We start from the raw sequence: 24,103 nt of genomic DNA, 5'->3' as shown, positions 1-24,103 counted from the left end.
CTGATATGCCAGGACCTTATCCACTTCTATCAGACTAATCATACCTACCTATGTTTCCTGTCGCCAGGTCCAATTAACCTGAAACGCATGCTATCTTCCCATCTAAATACAATACAGTCATATAGGATTATTCCATTCTCTGGCTGGCGCCAATTTCTTTTAGCCCTCCTCAAGACTTTGAAAGTTACCTTGAATTCCCATGAGACTTTCTTATTCTAATTTCATTCACACCACCATAAAGACACTTTCCGCCTGCTTTAAGTTAGTCGGCCGGCAGTGCACACTTGAACATGACGTGCGCTTTTAAGTGGAAAGAACCTTATTGCGCAAGCTCCATCTGCGCTGGCTAGCAGTCTCTCCGTGACCATCATTCATTCGCTCTGAGCGACGCGTACAGGCAGGAGGAGTTACCGTTCAGCTTTCTCCAAGCCGACGACTTCGGGGCACTGGACACTGGCCAAGATGAACAACACAACAGTCAACGAGTCGTGTCTGCTACCCGACGGGGACCAGCCCACGGGTCTCACCGCTCCGATGCGCTACTTTCTGGCCGCCGCGCTCCTGCTGGCGTCGTTCGTGGGAGTGGTTGGCAACAGCATGGTCATCGCCGCAAACGTCATGGAGAAAAAGATACGCAGGTGGGTGTACAATTGCTGTGGAAAAAAGGGTTTTTGATTTTAGTGGAAGCCTACTCTCCAGGCAGACTTTTGGGTCGTTTTAAATTTGCGGTCTTTTCTAGGATTCCAGATTTCCCTAGTAGTGCCTGCGACTTCTTTCCTCTAGGTTTAATTTTCTTCATATGTCTCACGCCGCGAAAGGACGAATGTTCGAGGCATGTTGTAACTACAAATGTCCGCAGTGTGTAAGATCGTGTCGTATCTCCACAGGAAAAGCTTAGCTGCCATGCCATGTTGTCGTGTACGGGTATCAATGTTCAGATATATGAGTTGTCGAGGAATTTGGAAAACCAAATGCTTGGTCCAATTCATAAAATGATAACAAGCGTTACAAATTTAAATTTAATATGGTGAAAACAAAAGTCAACGTGTCCACATTTCTATCCCCTGCGACAAAATCCATAAAATCTCACAATTTTCCAGCTCGACGAATTTTTTCCTGGCAAACATGGCGACGGCAGACCTGATGACGTCACTGATCTGTGACTCGTGCCTGTCGCTCGCCTGGTTCTACCCCGCCTTCAAACCCAGCTGCGTGTTCCGGGACGTCATGGGGTTTGTCTACTTCTTCAGCGTAGACTTGTCTGTGTTAAACTCTGGTCTGGTAGCCTGGAACCGCTATGTGTTGATAACGAAGCCACTGCAGACATACAATATGTTGTTTACTCCCACTAAGATCACAATCTACTGTATCACATCCTGGATTTCGACCTTTCTGATGATCCTACTGGTTTTTGCTTATTTCCGCCGCCTGGCCCGCCCTTCCTACATCCTCATATCCGTCCCCGCTGCTGACATGTCAGACATGGTCTTTTTCGTGGTCAACATCGTCGAGATTATCATCCTGGTGGTCGCACCAATCCTCCTCAGTCTGTTTTTCTACATCGCCATATTTCTCAAAATTCGCAAAGTGAAGGAAAGAGTAAAAGCCCACGCCGCGCCCAATCCCAACGCGAAAAAGCTCTACCGTCCCTCGCGAAAAGTAGTGAGAGAGATCACCAGCTATCTGTTCGTTCTTTTCCTTGTCCTGCTTGTCTGTTCCACCCCTATTTCCATAACCCAGTACGTCCACGTCCTGGTGACTCCTGTTCACCCGGACATCCAGAATCTGACCCTGGTGCTGGCCATGATCAACAGCTCGATCAACCCGATCATCCACACCATCAAAAGCCAGGACTACAGAAACGTCTTTAAGAAAATCATCAGAAGTGGGTGCCTGAACGATTGATTCTGTGCGTCTGTAGTTTATGGTGGGATGACAGATGATGGCATTTGTTAGCAAGCAAAATTCCCCACAACGGTCGGCATGATACATAAAGACATAACCTTTTTTCCTTGATAATGCAACATGTATGTATTGATTCACCCGCCAACCAGGGGATCACGGTATGTCCCCTGTGAATAGTGTCATTACTTTTTCACTGATAAAAAAATCAACGTCTTGGCGGAAAATTGAACGCATCAGGTCAGCATTCATGTCACCATTCTTCATTCCCTCCCATCCCATCCCATCTTCGTACCACTGACAACCCCCTGGTCGCACCAGCTTTCATTACATCTCAACCCATTTCACCGAAATCAGATCAGGAAAATCTGAATATGATCATATCACGAGCCAGTTTGAATACGTTTCTTCTTTCTTCACCTGCGTCATTGCACCGTCACCCGATGACTTTGAAAGACCATGTCACGATATTTCAGCAGCTTGCCTGTCTCTGTGATACGTATAGTAATATCTGCATATGTCATTTAATACTCCAAATTTTCGTGCCCTGTATTGTACGTACTGTACTGCATTGTATCAAATAGTAGCCTTTCTGTGTGTTACATATATACGTGATAGCAATTGTAAGAAGTTAACATTTATCTAGTCTACGAGGAGAATTAAGAAGCTGTAGAGACGGAAGTTCATTACATGCAGGTGGCGTGCGAAGAATTAGTACATTCATCTGATATTACTATAAAGTAACGTCATGTCAACATGTTAAATCCTAGCAGTTCCATGTGTGCCAATTTGCATGCAAAGAACTACTATCTGTACAGACTGTTAATTCTCTCGAGTCTTTACCTTCGATGTGTAAGTATCATACATAAGTATCATTAGCCTAGTTAATCAGATACACACTTTTCTGGAAGGTATATCATTGGAAGTGATCGTATGAAGTTACGTATAATTGTCAAAGACAGGTCGATAACAGACCAGATCGCCCAAAGAGCAAAGGGTCATTGCTTGTTATGTAAACATTGTGAAAGAACATGATTTAGGAATGCCAAAACCAAAATGGAAGATGGGGAAAGGAAATGCATCACACAGTTTTTTCTTCCTTCAAAGTGTGATAAACGTGTGATGATGCTCTCTCGTACATATATCCTTTATGAAATAACTTTTACTCTAGGAAATATATCTTATATGGTAAAAGTAACGTTATATTACTAATTAATGTTCTTTATTGTGTGCCTGATAGTAAACTGTGACGCATTGCAGTATGTTCTTTCCGCGTGTATATGTGATGTCAACCATATTTAAACATAATATCAAATATGTCGTTTAACGTCAAAGTCAAGGCTAAGATCAGGCGTGATGATGTCAGTGACATAGTCAGCATTAACCGTAATCCTTGATACTAAGTGTACATGTCATGGGCGCGGTCAAATGTAGCACGTAATTTCAAACGGTGATGTCAGATATATCGATGTTATGTCCAGTGCCATGTTAGGTGTGATTAACACAGTAACAAATGTCAGATATAGTTTGAGATGTCAACTGTCACCGTTAATGTCAAACGTAATTGTCAATGTCCAATATCATCGGTCTTGTCAAACCTAATGACTTGTATTTTATGCCAAATCTATTCGGTTGCTTATTAAATAATAAAGATAGAATTTAAAGAGTTTGAGTAAAGGCAGATTCCAGTAGATATAGTGTCTTTTGTCATTTATTGATCTCCATTTGGTGCCATTTTGCTCAATTGCATAGATTCTATCAAATGTTCAAAACAAGATTTATCGTCAAAATACATATATATATTATCAGTCTGACTCAAACCATAGAATTATTAAAGAAAAACTCCCTTGGCTTGTACACTGCACAGAATATGGTCTAGCACAATAGGCACGTCGTTAGTTACTAGCTGAGGGATAACTGATTGGGTAACACGTCTTTTTTAAAAATATTACATGTTACAAACTTCTCTTCCTTAGGACATACCAAACGATGAGCCAACAGATTTATACAGAGTACTACTAGTATTTGGTTTTAGCTAACTACAGATAACGTCGTATAACCTTGATCAGCTGTACAGATAGCCAAGAAAGCCCCCGGCTGTGGGTACACGCATGTCCATTTCTCTCAGGCCAAAATATTGTGAGTCGTACTGCGCGTGCTTTGTTGTGACGGCCATGTTGCCATCAGACGGAATGTCACCTTGCCGACATGTTGCCTCTGCTGTCCATTTCGGGTAGGAGACCGTCGCCACGTGTTCTCTTGGAGCATAGGCTGTCCCTTCGAACATGCAGGATGACGTCGTGGTCTGTAGCTCTGGCATGTTGGACGTTTCGTCCATTTGAGGGGAGACTTGGCTGATGCTGTCGTACCACGCCGTGGCGCCCGTACGTTCATGATCCATCTGGTAAACTTGACTGTTCAGTGGAACAGCGTTGCCGTAAGGCTCCTGGTTGTTTCTAGACAGGTAGTGTACAGTTGACGAGCTGGGCATTTCCGTGTGCTTGTTAATAGCGTTAGGAGGTGTGGATGGCATGGCGGCCTGGGGTGTCCAGCACCCATTGCGCCGCCACCTGTCGTCCTGAGCTGGGTAGGCCTGACACGAACCAAACGGCTGTCCCGTGTACACACTTGAGGCGGGGGAATGACACATACCATTGCCGTATGCAGGGTAACTGGCCGTGTGTGCGGAGTAATAGTTTTGAGCAGAGTTTGACACAGAAGGGCCGCCTTGGTGGGTCCCGTTCCACACCGGTCTCGGCGAAGGCGGGGGAGAGGGTAACGGATTGTGAAATTCTGCTGACCCAAAGTCGCAGTACGGATTCCCAACCAAACGATGATTGGCGGGTTCCCATCCATTCCCAACTCTCGGGTATGCGTTCTTCTCGGTTTGTTCGGGATTCCCAACTCTGTGAATGTAGCCGTCCGTCATGGGGTAATAGAAAGGGAAGGCGTGGGGATAGCTGTTTGCGAAGTGTTGGTTCGAGTCTGTACCGGAGACGTCGTCGCAGCGTCGGCTGTCCTTACGGGGCCGCTTGCGGGAGGACGGGTTCGACGCAGGGGACGCGGAGTCCCTGTCAGAGCCGGAGTGCATGCTCGACGGGCATGCGCCGTGCGGACTGTGCGGAGATACGGAGAACTCGTCCTTCAGCCCGCCGTACACGTCGCCCGGCGTGCAGCGGCGCCGTCTGAGGGATTTCCCGCCAGAATGGCCACAGGGGGAGTATTCCATGTCGTCTGCAGGGATAGCTTCATACGGGTACTGAAGGGCTGTCCCAGCATGCATCGCGCGCAGTAGATCCTCTGTTCCGTAGCGCCTGCGTAGTAAGGCTTCCTGGTGAAGAAACAAGGAGTCTTCCTCCCTAGATGATAAAAGAAGAATGATGGTTAGAACAATTTTTAAACTGTATTTGATGGGATAGAGACAGCAAATCGGTTTGAACTGTAGGCTAAAATATACAAAAGACTTCCTTCCATGAAAGTGTTTCGACAAAACTTCCTTGATCAATATCCAAACTTTCTTTTCAGAGTTAAATACATCATTTTATCAACGACAGGGCAAGCATGCTACTTAGCCAGTGATATACGAATTCCATATATTACATACTCGAGGTTGATCAGGCTTGTATGACAATGACGTACAACAGTGCCTAAAAGGCTCTTGCCTGGAGTCCTGAAGTTGCGTGGGATTCCCATCTGCACATAAGACCCTCATCGGTCATCAACAGACAGCTTTAAACACGGGAGATTATTGCACTGATAACATACCTGACGGGGCAGTGGGAAAACACGATGGATTTCCGGGAGTTTTTCAGGACGACTTTTCCTCGGGAATGAAGCCAGACAGCTGCATGATCTTTCTTCAGGGCCCGGAAATACATGGACTGGACATCGCTGTTTTCAAGAACTGCGTGCGAGAAAAACAGATAAACTTCGTGTCAAGACAAGAATCATGATTGAAAGTCCATCCTCCTGGATCCTATCCCAAATATACTTCCAGGTTGAAAGATTTGTTTGACCTCACTTCACTTTCAACATAGCTTCAATGTAGCACCCGATTCCGAACCAGCTTTGGCCGATACTCATGGAAGGTTCCATTGTAAGAAAAGACAAATGGCATTGGTCCATTCTTACACTGGATTCTTCATTGGGCATCGATCGACCAAAAGCTGCCATTTAATAAGAATACTCACGTGACTTATGACACTCGTAGCAAGTCGCCAGGTCGTCAGGATGGACGAGGCTGTAGAATGACGTCCCCTCCAACTCTCCCGGTTCATACTCCAGGATCTCTGTCACTCTGTGGAGAGATGAAAGATAAGGGGCTCTGATCTCAAAACAAAACGCATCTGCCAGAAATGTTTAATCTCCAAGCAGATCGGTGGCTGCAAAGACAGTACCAGTTTGGCCAGAAAGTATTCTTTTGCCTTCCTCGTAAAAAATATACCAGTACAAAAAAGAGAGCCCGATAAAACTCCTAAAAATACGCGTTAAGTAAGCCGAAGCCTAAAGCTCTGCCCGGAGAGTTAGAAATGTTGACGTTGTCTCACCTGTCGTGTAAGGCTTTGATTTTGAAGTCGACGTCATGTTTGGACCAGAAGGCGTTCTGTCGTGAGTCGCCGCAGGGGTCGGTGGTGAGGAGAACGTACGGGCGGCACACCACGAAGGCGATCTGCGCTGACGTCCGGCTGGTCGGCTTCACCTTCTCCGGGAACGACCGCATCCTTCCCGTGCAGTGTACCTTCTGCGGAAACATTACAGGGAGTGAGACTCTCTACCGTTAAATCAGCACCAAGGAGAGGGAAACGCCTTCAGCACCAAGGACAGGGAAACGTTGTACTACTATCACACAGATAAAAGACGCAAAATCAAACAAAAATAAGGGTTTGCTCCCCTATCTTGTAAACAGCGCATGGTATAGTGTATCTCATAGCACTTAGCATGTTAAAAGAAAGCTATAAACTACTTACGACATATCCAGTACTGGTCCCATTGAAGCACTTCAGCCTGCAGAGAAAGGACACTTCTTTGCTGTCGTCTGCGAGAACCGCCTCGTCTCTCGTAGAATGGCCTTGACCATCACTCTGTGAATGAAGAATATAATGGTTAAATAAGTTTTTCCGGTATTAGTAATGACACAGTTAGGGAATAACGATTCTCCGTCGGCATTTTTTTTCGTGTCCTATGATTGTGAGTCGTGACCATTGTGACTACACTGCACTCATAAAAGCCCCAGTGGAATAATAAAAATCGGGAAAAAAAGCAAAAACAGAAAAGCATAGGACAAGCTTAAGGCACCTGTAAATTGGATGAGGGCATTGACCCCTCTTTCATCGACGTCTGTTCTGAAGAAGATGTTGGGGCGTTCAATCCGTTATCAAGCACGCCCTCTTGCTTTTTGTTGGTGGTACTGCAAGTGTCAAACCTCTGCTCTAGCACTGACTTGAGGTCGTGGTGATCATCAGGATGGACGATCCCGTAGATGCAGCGGTGCAGAAGGTCCACCTGGCGACACACCACGGTACCGGTGAGAATAAAGAAACGTACGTACTGCGATACGTGCGCTCGGCCCTTCTCAAAACAACCTTGCTGTGATGTTACTATAATTAGCATTATACAAAACAAATAGGGTTATATACCACATACAAAACATGCGGAAAACGCTACATTTTTGCAGTCATTCATTATTAAGACTTCACACATGTAATTTGTATCTTTGTTATATTTTGTCTGACCCTTACGTTTTCTCTCATGACCTCAATGAAAAGCGGCCAGCAGGCCAATTTGAGTTTTCCATGAACAAACTAGTAAACAAACAAACAAACAAACAAACAATTCTTTGAGAATCAGTCGGCGATGACGAAGATAGTGTTTATGATACACAAAGAAGATTATGAATGAGTTGGGACTGAAACAGACTAGGATGAAGAGAGAAGGAAGACGCCCGTACCTGACTGAAGCCGATGGTAGCGGAGATGTTGGACGACACGTACAGGATCGTCCCGTCTGACGTCACCACCAATAGGAAGCCGTCAAGCGCCTGGAGGACAGACAGGAATCATCATCAGTAAGTCTTCTTCGTTAGCTGATCAATCTGTTTGTTCATCAATCTGGTTATCTATTTTCTTGTTTGTCAGCCAGTCTCGATATTCGATAAGATTCTCGATATTCGAAAAAAACAACCTAGAAAAAATGTCACGTCCATAGTCTGGACTTTGTGTAAAGAGAAGCACGTCTGCACTTTATTAGTAACAATTTCATACATGTAATCTACATCTAAACCCCACGCAACAGGTATGGGGGATCATCTATATTCTTTTTTCCTTTCCAGGCTCTGATGCAAAGATACTACGGTAAGTACTAAGGGTAGGTTTGATGCAAAGATACTATATATATGCGGTAAGTACGAAGGGTAGGTTTGATGTTCCCTTGCCTGATTCATACCAACACATCATTATAGCGTAACGCAGAATGATCACTTTCTGACGTACTTGTATTCTATCTTGTAGCAGAGTTACTTTTTTTTTTTACTTTTCACACTTATTGTGGCACCACAATCAAAGTAAGATACTTGGATACTCAGTGACAAGCAAATTTCGCCGTTTTAGAAACGTAGTATATGCTGAGCAAAGAAAACGGTTTTCTTGAGGCCAAGCTTTTTTTTTCAGTTTCCTTGCTTCAACAATTAAACATGGAGTGACCTGTCCCTATGCTATGTACCACAGTGACGACGGTATGTAGGAATACACCCAGCTTCACCTAACGACCTCGGCTTGCTGTGCGGCTCACGCTTATCACTGTTTGAATCTGTTAAACGTCATACACCCGTTGACAAATGGGTTTACAATGTGCCAAAATAAACTCAGGTAAATACTATCGCACCATTTATCAAGCCACTGTTGTAGGGGGAGCCGTGAGATGATTGTACTGTTGTCAAAAATTATTAGGCTTATCGCATCAACCCGCTTAACGGTGTGTTCCCCTGACCCGGGCGGCACTAGGGGCACGGTCGCCCCAAGAAACCGGACGGTGGGGTGACAGCCTCCACCAGGCCTTCCTACGGGGTTGTGGATAGCGAGGTTCGGCAAAGAATGGGGTCGGTAATTTGGTAGGGGAGTGAGCCATGGTAAGGGTAACATTTCACATTGTGCGGGCAAATGAATGGCCGGTCTTCAGAAGTGACTGGAAATAGTAGAAATTGGCTAAATAGACAGATGCCAGTGGAGTTGGTCCACTAAAGGTCTATTTTGCCAATTTCGTCTCCAAAGAAGAGGCCAAGAAAATGAACGCTACAATGGCCAAACTCTCCTGGCAAATATTTACTCCCTGTAGCGCAGTTAGTCTGGTGGAGACTAGTGGGGAGGGGCGGCAGGACAGGTCCACTGGAGTCATGGTCATGACATTTATAACTATCAGACATACACGACTTCAAAGTCATCAGCTGTCAGTGTTATCAGGGAATGACTGATATCGTCAGTGATTATCAGTGCAGCTGGGCATACATACATTCGTATAATGTGATGTCGCGTGCAAATTTAGCTCGATATTAGACAAGAATGCAAATATATTGAGCGGGGAATAATTGCTTCGTCAAGATCGTCAAATTGAGTGAGGAAAACTTTCACCACCTTTGACTTCCAGGATACACGATCTAAGAATATGCCCTTGTTTCATCTTCGATTTATTTTGTTCACATAGGAATCATCCAAATCCGCTTACAAATAAAAATCTCGACCTTGTGCTCTTTTGAAAAAAAAACGGGTAATTTTGCGCATAAGAAGAATGACATTAGATGATTGCTACTTATGGCTGTATTCTCTAGTCCCTATAAACCATTGAATTATTCATTTATCTTTCTTAACCTCCAATAAACCATATTTCTCCTTCCTGCCTTTACTTTCGATTTGAAAACAAAGCTACTTTCTAGATGACGTTTCTTTTCATATAAACTACAAGGACATGCAGCCCTGCGGAAGTCATAGCTTACAGTCCACGTGTATTTGTGTGTTATGAAACACTTTTAACCTAGTGTTTCAACATAGGATTGTTTTAACTAGAAATACACACACACACACAATACACAGAAATGCAAACACATACACACACGCACGCACACATACACGCACGCACACACACAGACACACACATACACACACACACACACACACACACACACACACACACACACACACACCCATAAACATGGTGCATGTAACCGCGATGAATATGCAGAGCGACATGTTACCTGTATTGCCTGCTCCTCTCCCACGTACATGTCAGCTGTATCACCTCCAGCCCCGTTGACTGCGCCATCTTGTGCAGTTTCCTTAGTTTCCTCCGCTTCACGTGATGATGTGTCATCTTTTTCTTTGTCTATCTTCGTCAAGGGTGTGTCGTTGCGGGAGAATCCAGCAGCTTAAAGAATGAAATTAAGAATTTTTTTACATATGTATGAACCACTGACAAAGACGAATGAAAATGTAAAATGTCACCATACAAACGGATCTGTGTGCCGTCCAAACTAAGGGAGCATGACCATGGATCATTTCATCAGTCATATGACACACTACAAATGCTGATTTTCTGTTAGGGCAACAATTTAACTTCAGCAAAATTGGACTGCAAAAGTAAAGTTCACTTTCCAATACTGTTAGCAGCTATAGTTGTGGTAGATCTACAGTTAGGTCTATCCAATGAAATCAAAAGTACGTCTTCCTCAGATAACAATCATAGACAATGGCTTGACGAAGTCGAGGTTGTCATATTGCCATATGTAAGATGGCAGCGTCTGACAGTTTTATTCTTATCCAGTGATAGAAGTTTGCTTGCTCTGATGATTTTTGTTAAATCTACGTATAGCGACGGTCACAACTCGCCGTGCGTGCTTTTTGTCCGTACGTTTTTGTCGTGGCTACGTCTGCTACGTTTTTTCTGCAAACGTAGGGTGGCCGGCCGAGGGAGTACGTCACTCGCAAGGTGTACGTACGTGGTCTGCACGACACGCCTGGCCGTCAGCGGTTGCGTGCATCGTACGTTGCGCAAGTGGTAAGTGAGTTGTACGTGCTTACAACGTACGATCTCTGTGCGATTGCCACGTTGCCGCGTACAGGCCGTACCTACACGTGCGGCGTGCGCACGATTTCCTTACTCACTCGCACGTTGTAAGTGCGTGCACCTCCTGATAACTTCATCATCACTAGCCGCCCTGGTGTCTTCCGCGGCCCGTTTCTTTGGATCTTGTCTGGTAGACTTCTTTTGAGCCTTCCTGGGCATCTTGGAGACGAGTTGGCAGTCGCCCGTCAAGTCGTCTTTATATACTGTAGAAATAAGGTGCGTTGCACGTGCGTTGCACGTGCGGAGCACCTAGTATGGTGCACGTGTGTTCTGCGTGGTCATTGAGCAGGTCAACTGGGAAGTGAGGAGTAAGCACGGATGACGCAAGCACCGTACGTGGCACTCACGTGCTTCGTGCGCTGTCCGTACAGCAATTGCACGTTAGAATAGTGACGTTAGACTCACGGAGTCCGTACGTTGCACGCTCATAGGCTGTACGGGGCACGCGCGTCGCACGTACTCGCACGCACGGGTGGTAAATCCGCAGACCGCACGTAGAAAAAGTATTACATGCACTTAAGGTTCTACGGCGTGTCTGCGTGCTCCCAAATCCGTAGGATTCCGTACGGAGGCGGTACTCACCACGCACGGATGCCGTACGTTTGCCCACGTTTTTGCACGTAGACAGCACGCAGAAGCACGTACGGCGAGTTGTGACCGAGGCTTATACGACGACTTGTTTATGTCATTCTTGTACGAAATGTAATCATACTGAAAACAACTTTGTGCGTTCAATACCCCGTTCCAAAGTTTGTGAAAGGAGAAGTCCACGAACGCTTTTAAGATGGATAAACGGGAATTTCATCCATCCGACTGCGTCTCTGTCTAGCAAATCATATCCGTCCCTATCTGATTAGCATGAACGCCGCAAATGTAATCATGCTGATTTCAGATTTAAAGATTTGTTTTTCTTTTTGCCACTAACAGATTTTAGATATCTGTTCGCCAAGACGACCATACTGATCAAAAGTGCATGTCATGATTACTCTCTATTCGTATTTCATATAGATTTAAACTCATTTGAAAGTTGACCAAATTGTACTGTCAATGATGACGGCAACACAGAAGGGGACTTTACTACACTCTAACACAGTCATAGACCCACCATATTATTTACTAATACTGTGAACGGTAGCTACATGGTTACTGGTGTTCGCGCTGGGCCGCCAGACTTCAGATTGCAGCAGGCGGTGCAAAGTTTCCGTAACTCTGCGCTCTGAAACGTAAACCGATCGATACCAATTCCATTTCCCACTGTCTACAATAAAATCAAATGTCAACACCGTGTTTGTAGAGTTGGGCCGAGAATAGACTGTACAGATTACTGGCGTTACAAAAAGGTGGCATAATTGACCACTTTGCAGGCGGGATTGCCAGGGTAGCGGGCCCGGGGTCCGCGCATCGCGCCCGGGAGGCATGGCCACCTGTCCTCCCCCTTACACCCTGTGTACAGGTTGTCCCTACACATGTTTTCCTCTACTACAAATATTATCGTACCGCGGATAAATTCTAGTCAGAGTTGTTTATCCCGCAGGATTTTGTCCACCGTGGTGACCCAAGTATGGGACAATATTGCTATCTTATCGATCAGCCCTTTTATTAACCCCGCAGAGTCACTTTTGTGTCAACTGTGGTGTGGAGAAAAATGTGCCAAAGACGCACACACAGCTGCAAAAAGCTGGGAAAACAGTCTGAGGTCATTCAAATGTTCAAAACAACCAGAACACAAACTTTGTTACCGTTATCAAACTCTGTCACTCGTAGCTAGGCGTTCTACCAGAATGAATGGGCACTATTGCGTCACTCGCTAAAAGGCTGGGAACAGAATAAGATACCAGCTAGCTTTGTCGTACCTTAGGTTTGAACAATGAAAGCTTTAATTTCTAGTCTGCATCCTTCCCAATGTCTGTTGGTATATTGGCAGTCTTAACAAGGTGAAAAGTCGCTAATAACAGACTCATTCCGAGTTGAGTATAGTAACATGGCCGTGGTATCGGCAGATTGCCCTAATGGCGATTTAATACAGTGGTGGAATTGTGAGGTCTGGCTCGTGGCACCCAGAGACAGCTATCCCACCTAGTAACACAAATATTCACAAATAAAGACCCCTGGCTAGATAGCTTAAGCCCTGGCTGGTCAAAAATCGCTGTCTAAACCTCTTAAAGAACGTCCCCGCCTCACACCACGTCTTAATCTTTGATAGATCAATAAAACATTTTTTCACGAATTTCTTCGTAGACGATCAGGCATATAAGGAAAGGAAATCCGACTGTCAAACCATGCAAAAGTCGAATGACCAAATATTCTGCTAATTGTGAATACGAGAGGTGAATATGACGTTATGTTACAGATTAGATTAGCTAGAAACGGTTTCTCAGCCAGGTTATCGTCCCCCTACACCAAAGATGCTCTGTCCACGTGTGGACAACACAACAAACTCGCTGGGAAATCTCTACTTCAGCGGGCACTTTAGAGTCAAGATGGCGGAGCCGAAAGCTTGGAAGTGTTCTCCATGTGCAATCACAAGAAGGCAAATTAGAACAAGCATAGATCTGTGGAAGTTTGTTGCCGTTTTTGCCATAGCATCGCCCCAAAACAGACCTCAACGAGGACAGGGTCTGGCAAATCCTTTGTTCGTTTATTGCCCAAGAAAGTCTTCGAGTTATCATAGGATACTTGTCCGAATCTCCTTTGACTGTATCCTATTTTTATAAGACATGATGGTGCCCCAAAAAACTACAGTACATTCAATGACTTGCTGGCATGAAAGCATTTCGCAGTTCAGAGACAAATCACGTTGATAACATTTATCATGTCTTTTAGTGATACATTTCACCGTGATTTTCAATAGTTTTAAGCAAAACTACACAATTGCTTATTTCATCCACAACAACGCCTAGATTTTTGTGTTGTACATGATAGATACTTCTAACCAAGGAGGTCATAGGGCCTACAACCTACTGGGTCTAACGTTATATAACCTTCTCAGTTTACCCTTTGTTACTATGGCATTTGTTATGAAGACTAACGTACACTGTTGACTTTCTAGATAATACAAGCTTTACTTTCCACAGATAATGTTTCAATGTTTAAGAAATGTTCCTCTTAGTTCCAATCGTGACAAATGTCGATAAAACAGATATTGTCATGGCCAATGCTCCACCATTGAGAGCTTTTCAGTGTGCCACCATGTTCTCAAATACTAGTCTCTAAGACCTTCTCTACAACAGCTTATTTCCACGGAATGAACTTAGAAGTGCCGACGTAACAGTAAACCAAACGTCTTAATTCTTTGTTGATGTTGCACACATTTTAGATGTATTACTTCAATCACATCGTAGATTCATTTCACGGTTTTCACTTTCACTTCAAATCAAACACAATTCTTGACTTAAGCGAACCACGCTGAAAAAATGTGTATTTCTTCCATCTTTATCCTTTCTTACATATTGAGCATGATGGCAAGAGACTACAGCTATAATCAGTGACTGCAAATATGAGAAACAAACCACTTTGGCTTATCGTTCTGGGCGGGCTGCAACAGCGCACGTACCCATAACCAACCCTCTTCAGCCATGTTTTCGCAGGGTTGTATCCCAATATTTGACATATGTTCCACTTATGGAATGTACACCGAACGAAATAATTTTACACAGCAATCGGAAGCGATTGAGTTCGCGGTTTGTCAGAGTAATCCTAAATGACTCCACCTGTTACCAAACGTTCTTCAGTCTGTTGAAAGCTAGATTCAAACAACTACGATTGACGCAAATACGTTGACTATACTCGTTTCCAACGGAATAGTGGATTCAAATTTACCAACCTGAGACGTTTGATGCAGTTGCTCTTTTTTAAAACTTTCTTAACACTTTTAGCTGAAAAAAACCCTCCACGTTATGGATCACTTCACGTAAGCACTGGGCTAGCTGTGTCCAGGCGTTGTTTTAGGAGAACAGAAGAACTAAATCTGTGACCAGGACCAATCAACACTAATAAACACCAATTGGGTTACTAAAACAACGCAGTGGAACGCACAGATAGACACGTTCTGTTAATTTGATCATGAATACTTGGCCCAGAATCTAAGACCTCCCGATGACATACCATAACGTATTTGTCCAATGGTAAAACGTACACTCCGGTAACGTCTTGACTTTGTGGTGTTTCCGAGCTTTTTACAGTGAACGCAAAACCAGGTAGCTAATTGGCTCCAAGATTTCATTTCTTTTTATTTGCAACCACAAACTGTACACCATGTATCAGTATTGTCACATGCGGTTCTTATCCTTTGTTGTTAACAGAATAATCTTGTATCCGACGCTGAGAATGACACATCCCTGTGTACAACGAACGACTCACTTCTCAACTCTGGATTTACATGCTGTGCCCAAAACTATTGTCCTCTTTAGCAAGTATAGAGAGGAGGTATACAGCAGAGTGTATTTTACCTTTGAAGAAGATCTTGGTGCGGAAGTAGGCTATGACAAGACGGAAGACTGTCTGTGAGTCCAGTTTCCTCTGCAGGGTCGCCCTGTCCACCGGTAACAGCGCCTCCATAGCCTTGATCTGCTCACGGTGCTTGTCTCGATAACGCTTCGACTTGAAGCTGGGGACACAAAGGCCAGGCTTCAGATACAACGGATACAACTTACTTTAGCTCAGTCCCTTCCCTTCTTCATCTAGAAAATGACATATTCACTCCCACTGGCACTACCCAGAAAAAGACAATAGTTGTTGCGTTCAGTTTGTTGACCATGCGCATGTATATGAGACTACATAATATTAAGGATGGGAAAACTGATTTATATCTGCCTTCAGATCTGAAAAAAAGTGTATGTGTATTTATAGCATCTTAATTCATTAGCAAATCAACCATTCATTTAAACTATTCATATATAAGACCCACGACTTGGCGAGGTTAAAAGATCAGACATCGTTGCACCGGTACCACGAAGTCAGCCCTGCGTCCATGTTAAACGGTGAACGCCGAGCTGTTTATCTTTTGCCGGGTACAAATATTGCTAAGTTTGTCCGGAAGCCCGTACACACAGCACCAACCTCTCAACTCACCACCACGCTCTGCCAACGTACAAAATTTCATATGCGAACACCTGCTATCAACTACCTACTAAGTATCTGATATGAAAACACCATATTACATAGAAAAGCAAAATTGTAGATTGTTAGCTTACGTCGGAGAATATCTACGATTCCCTCCAACAACTATGGCACTGTGCAAAACTAAACAATGCAGCATTCTACATTATATTGTAACAGATACAGAAGCATGACCATACCAGTTCTTCATCACTCGGTACATCTTCCAAAAGCTTTAAGTCTCGATGTGCGAAGCAACTTTCACCGATGTCAACCCCGGATCGTACCTTGGCCAAAGGCAAAGGTACTGACTCTGGGTTAGTTTAGACGGGGGCTGTTTCTCTTATCATGCACGAATCGCATAAACAACTAACAAAACTTCAGCTGACTTCTCGCCTGCAGATGCTTCCGTGGCGACAACTGATAATCCTGACAGCAAACATGTTTGAACCGCCATGTCCAGATATTTACAAGTTTTCTCCCAGGAAATGCATAATCTCGGGCGAGCGTGTTTCTCTTCTACAAAGCAATTCCACAGAGCTGAACTGACTACCTCACAGACAGGACTAGTGACGTCCTTGTTGTCCTGTTTTAATGGACACGATGACACTTTCCTTTCATTGTGAAAAAGACATTTGAAGGGGCCGCTTCACACATGTATAACCAATAACTACAGCCTCACCAAAGTTCCAAACAGTTGAATGGATCTTATAAGATTTCAAGCTTGTGCGTGGTTTGTCGAAGCAGGTAAGAGTTAAGTAAAGGGGCGTAAGTCTGACTTGACACTGATCTATATACATGCATATGTATAGACTGTGAACCAGTTTCTGAAGAGCACTCCTGGCTAACCTGCGTTAAGGGTATACCCGTTATGCGAAGGGAATTATACTCCCGTAACGCCACTTGGGACTGTTGATAATTATATCAGTTATTATATTATTGCAGCAAAGCCTTCGATTCGAGGCGTTGAATCTCGTATAACGGGTTTAATATCGGGACAGGCTGGTACTGTTTTGACGCAAAATTATTTCATTGCACTGAAATATAACATGCTAGTATAGTCCTTTAACGTGGCGTGATCAAAACATCTCTACTAAAAACGCTTTGCTTCAAAATGCTCTTACTCTTGGGACACAATAATGTTGGCCAGAGAGAAAGATTTCGTTTAGTTTCAAGAGTATTACTGGTCACATTTCCGATAGAAGTTGCAGTTAACAGATATTGACGCAATTTAGAAAGTATATCCGCTAATATGAACCAGAATCAAGTGATAAAAAAATCAAGTGGTGTATGGTGATAACTCAGATACGTATTATAAAAAGATACAAATAATAAAACGGTGTATCATTATTGAAGAAAATTAAGAAATTGCTCGCAAATTAGCTTTTCTGCAATAGAAGTGTTTTAAAACTGCATCTACATTTTATCAGTGCGTGCATAAAACAACTAGTTCGCCCCTTCTAAATCCGCAACAGTTTCTCGCTTGCTCGTCTTCTGAATCTATTTTGTTACGTTATACTAGACATATAAAATCTACTAAATAATTTAGTTCCACAAGCATTTGTCGAATATACTGGGCCAATATTCACTTTGCCAATACGGTTTCTGATTCTGCAATCTAAAGATGTTTTAGTTGTACATTTCTGAATGAAATATACGAATATGTAACAGTTTTGCTAATGTCTCCATGTAGCCCGGAACGTAAATCCCAACGACATTCGAATTCGTTACCAACTATAAATTAGATTTGTGAATTTTGATTTTAAAGGTTCATTCTGTACGTAGATAGCTGCCATCATTTGTAACCTTTTAAATTAATTGCATAGTATCTATAAGTTGTAGAGCAAAGTGTGATGGTGGACCCAGATGAATGCAGGTTATTTTGATAATTTAACGCTTGATCCAATCTGTTCATGAAAATAAGTGATAGACCCGTTTTCCATAAACTCCGGGAAACAAAACTTGGCGCAGTTTGTATATGTTTGAGATTACAACTGTATCAATTTCATTTCTCTTGGTTTATGAGTAAATGAGTCTAACGATATTCGACTGAACAAGCCGGGTCTACGTATACTTGATCACTGATGACGGCTCTGTATTCAACTAGCTCCACTATGACACTTTACTCTACCTGAGCACAATTACTTACATGCTAAGCACATGTATTAGAAGACATACTTAGCACATGTAATGAAGAAAAACCGATTGAAGTTCAGGCATTGAAAAATAAGCATTATCTTACAGAAATATGAATTATTATACGAGTATAACATAGCTTTCTCAACTGACTGGCAGATGGTCACTGGACCTTTATCGGGCTGCTCTCGTAATGTGTTCACCAAGGCTCAAGCCGACTCACATTCGCTGAAAATAAATCTTGGGTGTATGATTTCTGTGCTGTGTGATATGAAACATACTATATCATAGCGAAAGGCAAAAGGGAACCACCAATTGTACATGTATTACAAATTGCGCCAGTTTCTACACAACCAGTGCAAGGAGACGGCTGTGGCTAGGATTTCGCACCTATTCTTCCTAAATGTATCTTCTTTGTAAGAATTTGTTTCTATAAGGTAATGCCGCACCAGGTAATGCGTTTTTCTCACGGCTTAAGTCTTTGCATGTTGCCACATACCATATAAAACTACAAACTATAGTACATATGGGCACATTCAGCGATCCATATATAGTAGTAAATCAACCGGCCATGCATAGGCTGTGAGGTTTATGCATTAAAACATTTTACAAGATCTTACAGTATTGATCTGACAATATCAATTCAACTTTTCTAATTTTCCTATAGACTAAATCCTATATAACGTTACACATGTGTGTAAGGATGTACCTGAAAAGGACACACTTTTAGATAAACATGACCCAACACCGTATGGTGGTTACAGGTGGTTTTGAGTAATTCTGAGCTCACCAACATCTATTATGAATTAATATTGATACTTGGATTCTTGGATACTTTATTCTGTCGTACACAAATACACGAATACGCAGTTAATCTTCCTGGACCGTAAAAACATAGAACAAGGACATACAAACTACATAAGGCTAACATCTAGTATTCTACAATTAAAACATGGTTAATCAATTAGGGTTGATGATATGCAGCACGAGCTCCTGCCGTAACCTACACTTACTAGCGCATCAGGCAAAGTGTTCCATGTTAAGGCAGATCTATATACATAAAAGTCTTTTTCATGGCGTTAGTTTTGGGTTTTGGCAGTCTGAATGTGTTTCTGCTTGCACGGCGTGTCTTGTAACTGTGTTGGTTTGTTTCTGGAAGCAACCGTCTAGGATTTCAATAAATAGATGCTAAGGAGACAGGTACACAGACTAACGCATATGATATGAATTAATATTGATCAATTCCTAAAATATGTCTCTCTTAATCTGCATGGAAAGGCTTAACTTAAGTATGACATATGATGTATACAATGTACAATATCAGACTCCTAGTCTAGTGCATGATTCGACCTCTAGATGGCTGCAGTAAAAAGAGTTCTTGTGTCTTTGTTACTGAATGTGTAGTGTTTTTGATTCAGTCAAGTCGCTCTGTTCGCTTGTCCTCGTAACTTGGGAGCAAAAGGTACATTTATCGAATAGCTACCATGTCATTGTAGCAGTCGTAACATGTAAAACACCGACTAGGATTTCAATAAATAGATGCTAAGGAGACAGGTACACAAACTACCGCATATGATAAGCAGAGGTACAGGTCAGTCCACTCACCTGGGGTCCACCTTAGCTTTCTGTTGCGGTGTTGATCTGCTGCAGAACGCCACATGTCCTTTCCTGTGGTCGCCTCCTTCCATCCTGAGTCTTCTCTCTAGCCCAACTCCGTGATATCACGTAACAACCTCACATTCGTATTGTTAGAGTGGATTTCTGAACAGAGAGCCAACAAAACAACGGCTCAAAATGTAACCTCGGCACGCACGTGTCCGGACTGTTCCCTCAAACGTCTTGTGAATTTTCCTTCCTGGGCCGAGATGTCATCAGGACGCTCCGACCACAAGATGATGTTCTTACGTCCGCAGACGTTGAGTAATTGTGGAGAAGTAGCGGCGTGTCTCGACCAATGAGTTGGAGTGCTCTGACAGTAAGTGACCTGCAAACGACGAGTGACCTTTGAGGCTATTGAGGAGGGTTCCCGCCTCCCGGCTGTTGTGGTGATCCTCGTATCTGTTCAGGGACAGGGGTGCAATGCTTGTTTACTTCAGGTCTGCTCGAAATGGTTTTGCTGACGTTTCTTGACAGATAAGGGCAAAAAATTGGGACGCGTAGAAAAGAAGTAAATAAATAGGATTACTTATTTAACAGGTTCGCTATGCTTCCGTGATTTTCTCCAAAAAAGGTTACTTTTATTGGCAGGTGATGTGCATGGCAAGCATTTGCATTACTTTTGAAACGGCATATTTGTCTCCAATTTCATTTGTATATCACGATTTTGAGCAAAAAAAGTGGTTCTTGAACTACCTGTACCCCAAGACGACTCCCAGTCGTGGCTCCGCCTCTCGTGAGGGAGGGCGACACTCGCGCACTTCGCCAAATCAATGACGCGGGAGTGTTTATCGCACGGCCCGTTGCCGCGACCCGTCGCCGGGGAGTGTTTGCTTAACACATGTACTCTTCAGCAGAGAGTTGATTCTGCTCAACGAGGGCTAAAGTACACGGAAAAAAGATAGAAATGGGGCAACTCATCCCGCCTTGACCAAGACACAATATGTTCGCGATATGTCTGGTACTTATCTACTTACACCGTTTCTTTTTGTTTCCAAATAAATAACTCGACTGCTCGTATACCAAAGAATTACTAGTCTGGTGAAAATAGCATCATGCAATATTAAGCATAACTGCCCACCTGTTCGCCTATAACAAGAATGACGTTCTAGTTAAAGTCGCCAGACTGGACATTCTAGGGGAAGGGAGTGTTTGCTTCCCTCGTGTCCCCTTCAGTCAAGAGCCTGTCCTTCTCAACAAGTCTCTACAGGTAAACAGAGTTCTAGGCCGCCGACTCTGAACAGTAGAGAGACTGGCAACATGAAGGGTCTTTCTGTTGCCTCAAAACACCCGTCTGATGCCCCGTCACTTCGGGAAAGTCTCCGGTCAGAAGTGTTCTATCCTGGTCAAAACTGGACAAATGTGAGAGATTGGCACATTCTAGAGTGCAGTTTATATATATGGCTCCATGTGTATAACTATGAAGGTGCAATGTGACGATGAGGTACCGTTAATTCACGACTAGCCAACTGGATATCAAATTCCAAATCTTTGTGCCCTCCTTTCATTGCCCGCTTGAATCATGTCTTGACGCGAAACAACTCAACATCAAGTTAAACTGAGTGTTTCAAGCAGTATCAATTTCGTAGATTGTGTTGCATGTATCATAAGGGTTTGGCACACTAAGAATAGAGACAATCGAGACAATCTCCCTTAGTCTGTGTAAAAGTGTGCCCTGTGTAGTTGGATGCGCTCTCTGCGACTGCTGTTCTTTAACTACCAGTCTCCATCAATAGCCAGGTTTGTACATGCGAACAACATTGACGATGTCTCTACATCATCGAAGTATGGCTCTATCCAAATCTTACGCAGACTCTCTGCAATGCTTTGTAGCTTACCAGTTTCGTATGTCACAAATTTCGCCCAACATCTAAGATTTAGTATGGAGTAAGTTCTATAATTTTCCGACAAAGAAAGATAACATTCCTTCCAACACTACTGAATAAAGATACTGTGACATCACCGAAGATGCCATTTTCACTATATCCCATATAACTTACTAGTTACAGCTTTCCCGTAATGATTGATTAATCGTAACTCGAGCTTTATTAATAGAGGCTCTGTCTAAAACAACTTTTTCCATTTTTGTCCCTCTTGCTTATATGGCGTAATGACCAACGGGACAGAGTTATGACAGAAAGACAAAAAAACATGATCCCTTTTCCCTCGAAAGTTTTACTTTTGTATTACGAAATTATGTGTGGTTGCATTGCGAAGACTTTGCTATCTTATCTAGCATGGAGAAACGCCTTAGTGCATGATGCATTGTTGTCCATAATTGTTCCATTATCTTCTATCTTACAGAATAACATATGAAATTGTTTGCAGCGAAAAATGCATCTCTTGATAGCCCGTTTCCAAAGCGCCGGTTAATTTCCCTGTGGGACGGCTACACCTGTTGACTGTTGCTCCATTTTTCCTCGTGCAAACACAAACTTGTAGGGGCCATGTTGCTCCGTATTTGGACGCTAAACATGTCCATCAAATGTCGAAAAACCGAGGCCCCCACTGGCGCGCTTTGCTATGATCTGCCGCTAATGGATCCCCTGATTTTTCTGACATTCCGGCGTTTCTAAAGTGAGCGGGGTGTCTGAACAGCCCGGGCAGTACTGGTGGGCACGGGGGCGAGGAATTGTGCAAACTCTGCATGTTGACGTCTGTTTGGGGGACACTTTGGCTTTGGTGTGTTGCGTATGACAGATCTAGAATACTTTACGAGTGGTAAAACTGGTCCAAATAAAAATGCACCCCACAATTGATTTCATCTAACTGTAAGAACAGGTAGGAAAAGCTTTACTCTACATTAGCCAACACCAAGGCATGCCCGTTGATACGTCCATGGTAAAATACACCCATTTGAGCGCGCTTCAGGGAAAAGCCGCCATGCATATCGCACGGCATCGAAAGCGTATAAATCAACAAAAGAACTAATACCTGTAACACGTTCTACAGAATCCATATATTCGAAACTCTATTTTGGATACAGCAACTTTATGTAATTGCCAGTCACCATCAATATTCAACACAAGGTAAAAGCTAAAATGTCAACTTAATTTCGGAGCATTTAAGAGAAGGATCAAATGTTCATAGTTGCATAACTGAGGTTAACGTTACCGAAAATATATTTGTTTGTTGAATTTAGTTCTTTTGCCCTATTATTTACATTAGAGCGTAGAAGAAAAGGGAAACTTTGCGCAGTCATCGCTGCAGAACCTGAATAGCGTCCTCTTGCGTCGTAGTTTCACACTGCAATACCACCTGTCCGAGTAGCCCGTTATCTTTGCTCTATCTTTGTGCGTCGAAAGTGGAAAGTAACAATACCATTATCTCTCACCATGGCAAAAATAGAACAATATACAAATGTAGTAGCATTTCAACACGCCTGCTAATCGTACTCTACATGTAGATAGCTTGGCTTTGAGAAAATAACACGATTCGTCATTGCATTGCATAGCAGCACTCAGTGAGCATGTGATCGCATGAGATGGTGTTGACTTGTGCAATATCTCATAAGACCGCAAGATGGTGTCGGGCGCATTAGAAAGTTAGTGGTTAGCCTCCTGTGCAGGCTCCGGGGCGGGTGGGAATTTTGATTCAGCGTTTTGAAGAGTTTTTAACGTTATTTCAATAGCTGGCCATCCTACAACCAGCCGCGAGAGAAGGTTCCATCTGGGAAAGTCTCCATCCGTGGAGTCGCCTCTGGTGACCATCTACGTCATCACAGTTTAAACGTCACAAAGCAAGATGGTGGTGATGGATCGACTAAGGGCAATGTTTGACGTGATTGCGCTTGTCTAGTGGGAATAAAAGCATTACAAAGGGGTATTTGTAGAATTGATTTTGATGAATTAGTAATGGTACCTTGTCTGTAAGGGTATAGACATGTGATGAATTTTAAGAATATTGATTTGTATCATGCCCTAATTCAGCCAGATAAGGCTGCAACGGTATGTCTGAGCACGTGTTGCAAATAAACCAGTCATCAAATCAAATCATCAAGATTTTGCTTATGATCCGTCTATGATGTAATCTAATGTAAATTAGAATTATCTAATGCGTGAGAGCATCAAAATCGTGCATGTGCGAGAAGGTAAGTACGTTTGTCAAAGAAAGATCTTAAGATTGGAAAAAAATTCAAATAGAATTTGCTAGAACAAAACGTATGTTTACTTTCTGTCATGCCTAATTAAGCACATTCATT

The 24,103-nt window shown here is 43.2% G+C and overlaps 2 protein-coding genes across 2 annotated transcripts; one reads left to right on the top strand and one right to left on the bottom strand.

Annotated features, from left to right (window-relative positions):
* Nucleotides 1-431: 431 nt before the first annotated feature.
* LOC109463193 (melatonin receptor type 1A-like) lies at nt 432-2,920 on the top strand. Its single transcript, XM_019759908.1, has 2 exons — nt 432-638; nt 1,101-2,920. Exons 1-2 carry the CDS (start codon nt 463-465, stop codon nt 1,903-1,905), a joined length of 981 nt encoding a protein of 326 aa, XP_019615467.1. The 5' UTR covers nt 432-462; the 3' UTR covers nt 1,906-2,920.
* Nucleotides 2,921-3,967: 1,047 nt separating this feature from the next.
* On the bottom strand, nt 3,968-20,270 carry LOC109463159 (aryl hydrocarbon receptor nuclear translocator homolog). Its single transcript, XM_019759874.1, has 10 exons — nt 19,852-20,270; nt 15,462-15,619; nt 10,145-10,314; nt 7,850-7,939; nt 7,198-7,404; nt 6,870-6,983; nt 6,450-6,643; nt 6,093-6,199; nt 5,668-5,806; nt 3,968-5,261 (listed from the first exon to the last, which is right to left on the bottom strand). The coding sequence occupies exons 1-10, from the start codon at nt 19,932-19,934 to the stop codon at nt 3,968-3,970; spliced, it is 2,556 nt and encodes an 851-aa protein (XP_019615433.1). The 5' UTR covers nt 19,935-20,270.
* Nucleotides 20,271-24,103: the final 3,833 nt, after the last annotated feature.

The sequence above is a fragment of the Branchiostoma belcheri genome, unplaced genomic scaffold (assembly GCF_001625305.1).
Source record: "Branchiostoma belcheri isolate BF01 breed outbred unplaced genomic scaffold, Haploidv18h27 scaffold123, whole genome shotgun sequence".
NCBI lineage: Eukaryota > Metazoa > Chordata > Leptocardii > Amphioxiformes > Branchiostomatidae > Branchiostoma > Branchiostoma belcheri.
Note: the sequence above shows the minus strand (reverse complement) of the source record. Positions and strands in the feature narration are given on the sequence as shown.

Coding starts and splice junctions, on each gene's coding strand:
- LOC109463193 (XM_019759908.1), top strand. CDS start 463: ATGAACAACACAACAGTCAACGAGTCGTGTCTGCTACCCGACGGGGAC. Junction 639..1,100: donor ATGGAGAAAAAGATACGCAG/GTGGGTGTACAA, acceptor ACAATTTTCCAG/CTCGACGAATTTTTTCCTGG.
- LOC109463159 (XM_019759874.1), bottom strand. CDS start 19,934: ATGGAAGGAGGCGACCACAGGAAAGGACATGTGGCGTTCTGCAGCAGA. Junction 10,315..15,461: donor CACCAAGATCTTCTTCAAAG/GTAAAATACACT, acceptor TCATTCTTTAAG/CTGCTGGATTCTCCCGCAAC. Junction 5,262..5,667: donor TTTTCCCACTGCCCCGTCAG/GTATGTTATCAG, acceptor TTTATCATCTAG/GGAGGAAGACTCCTTGTTTC.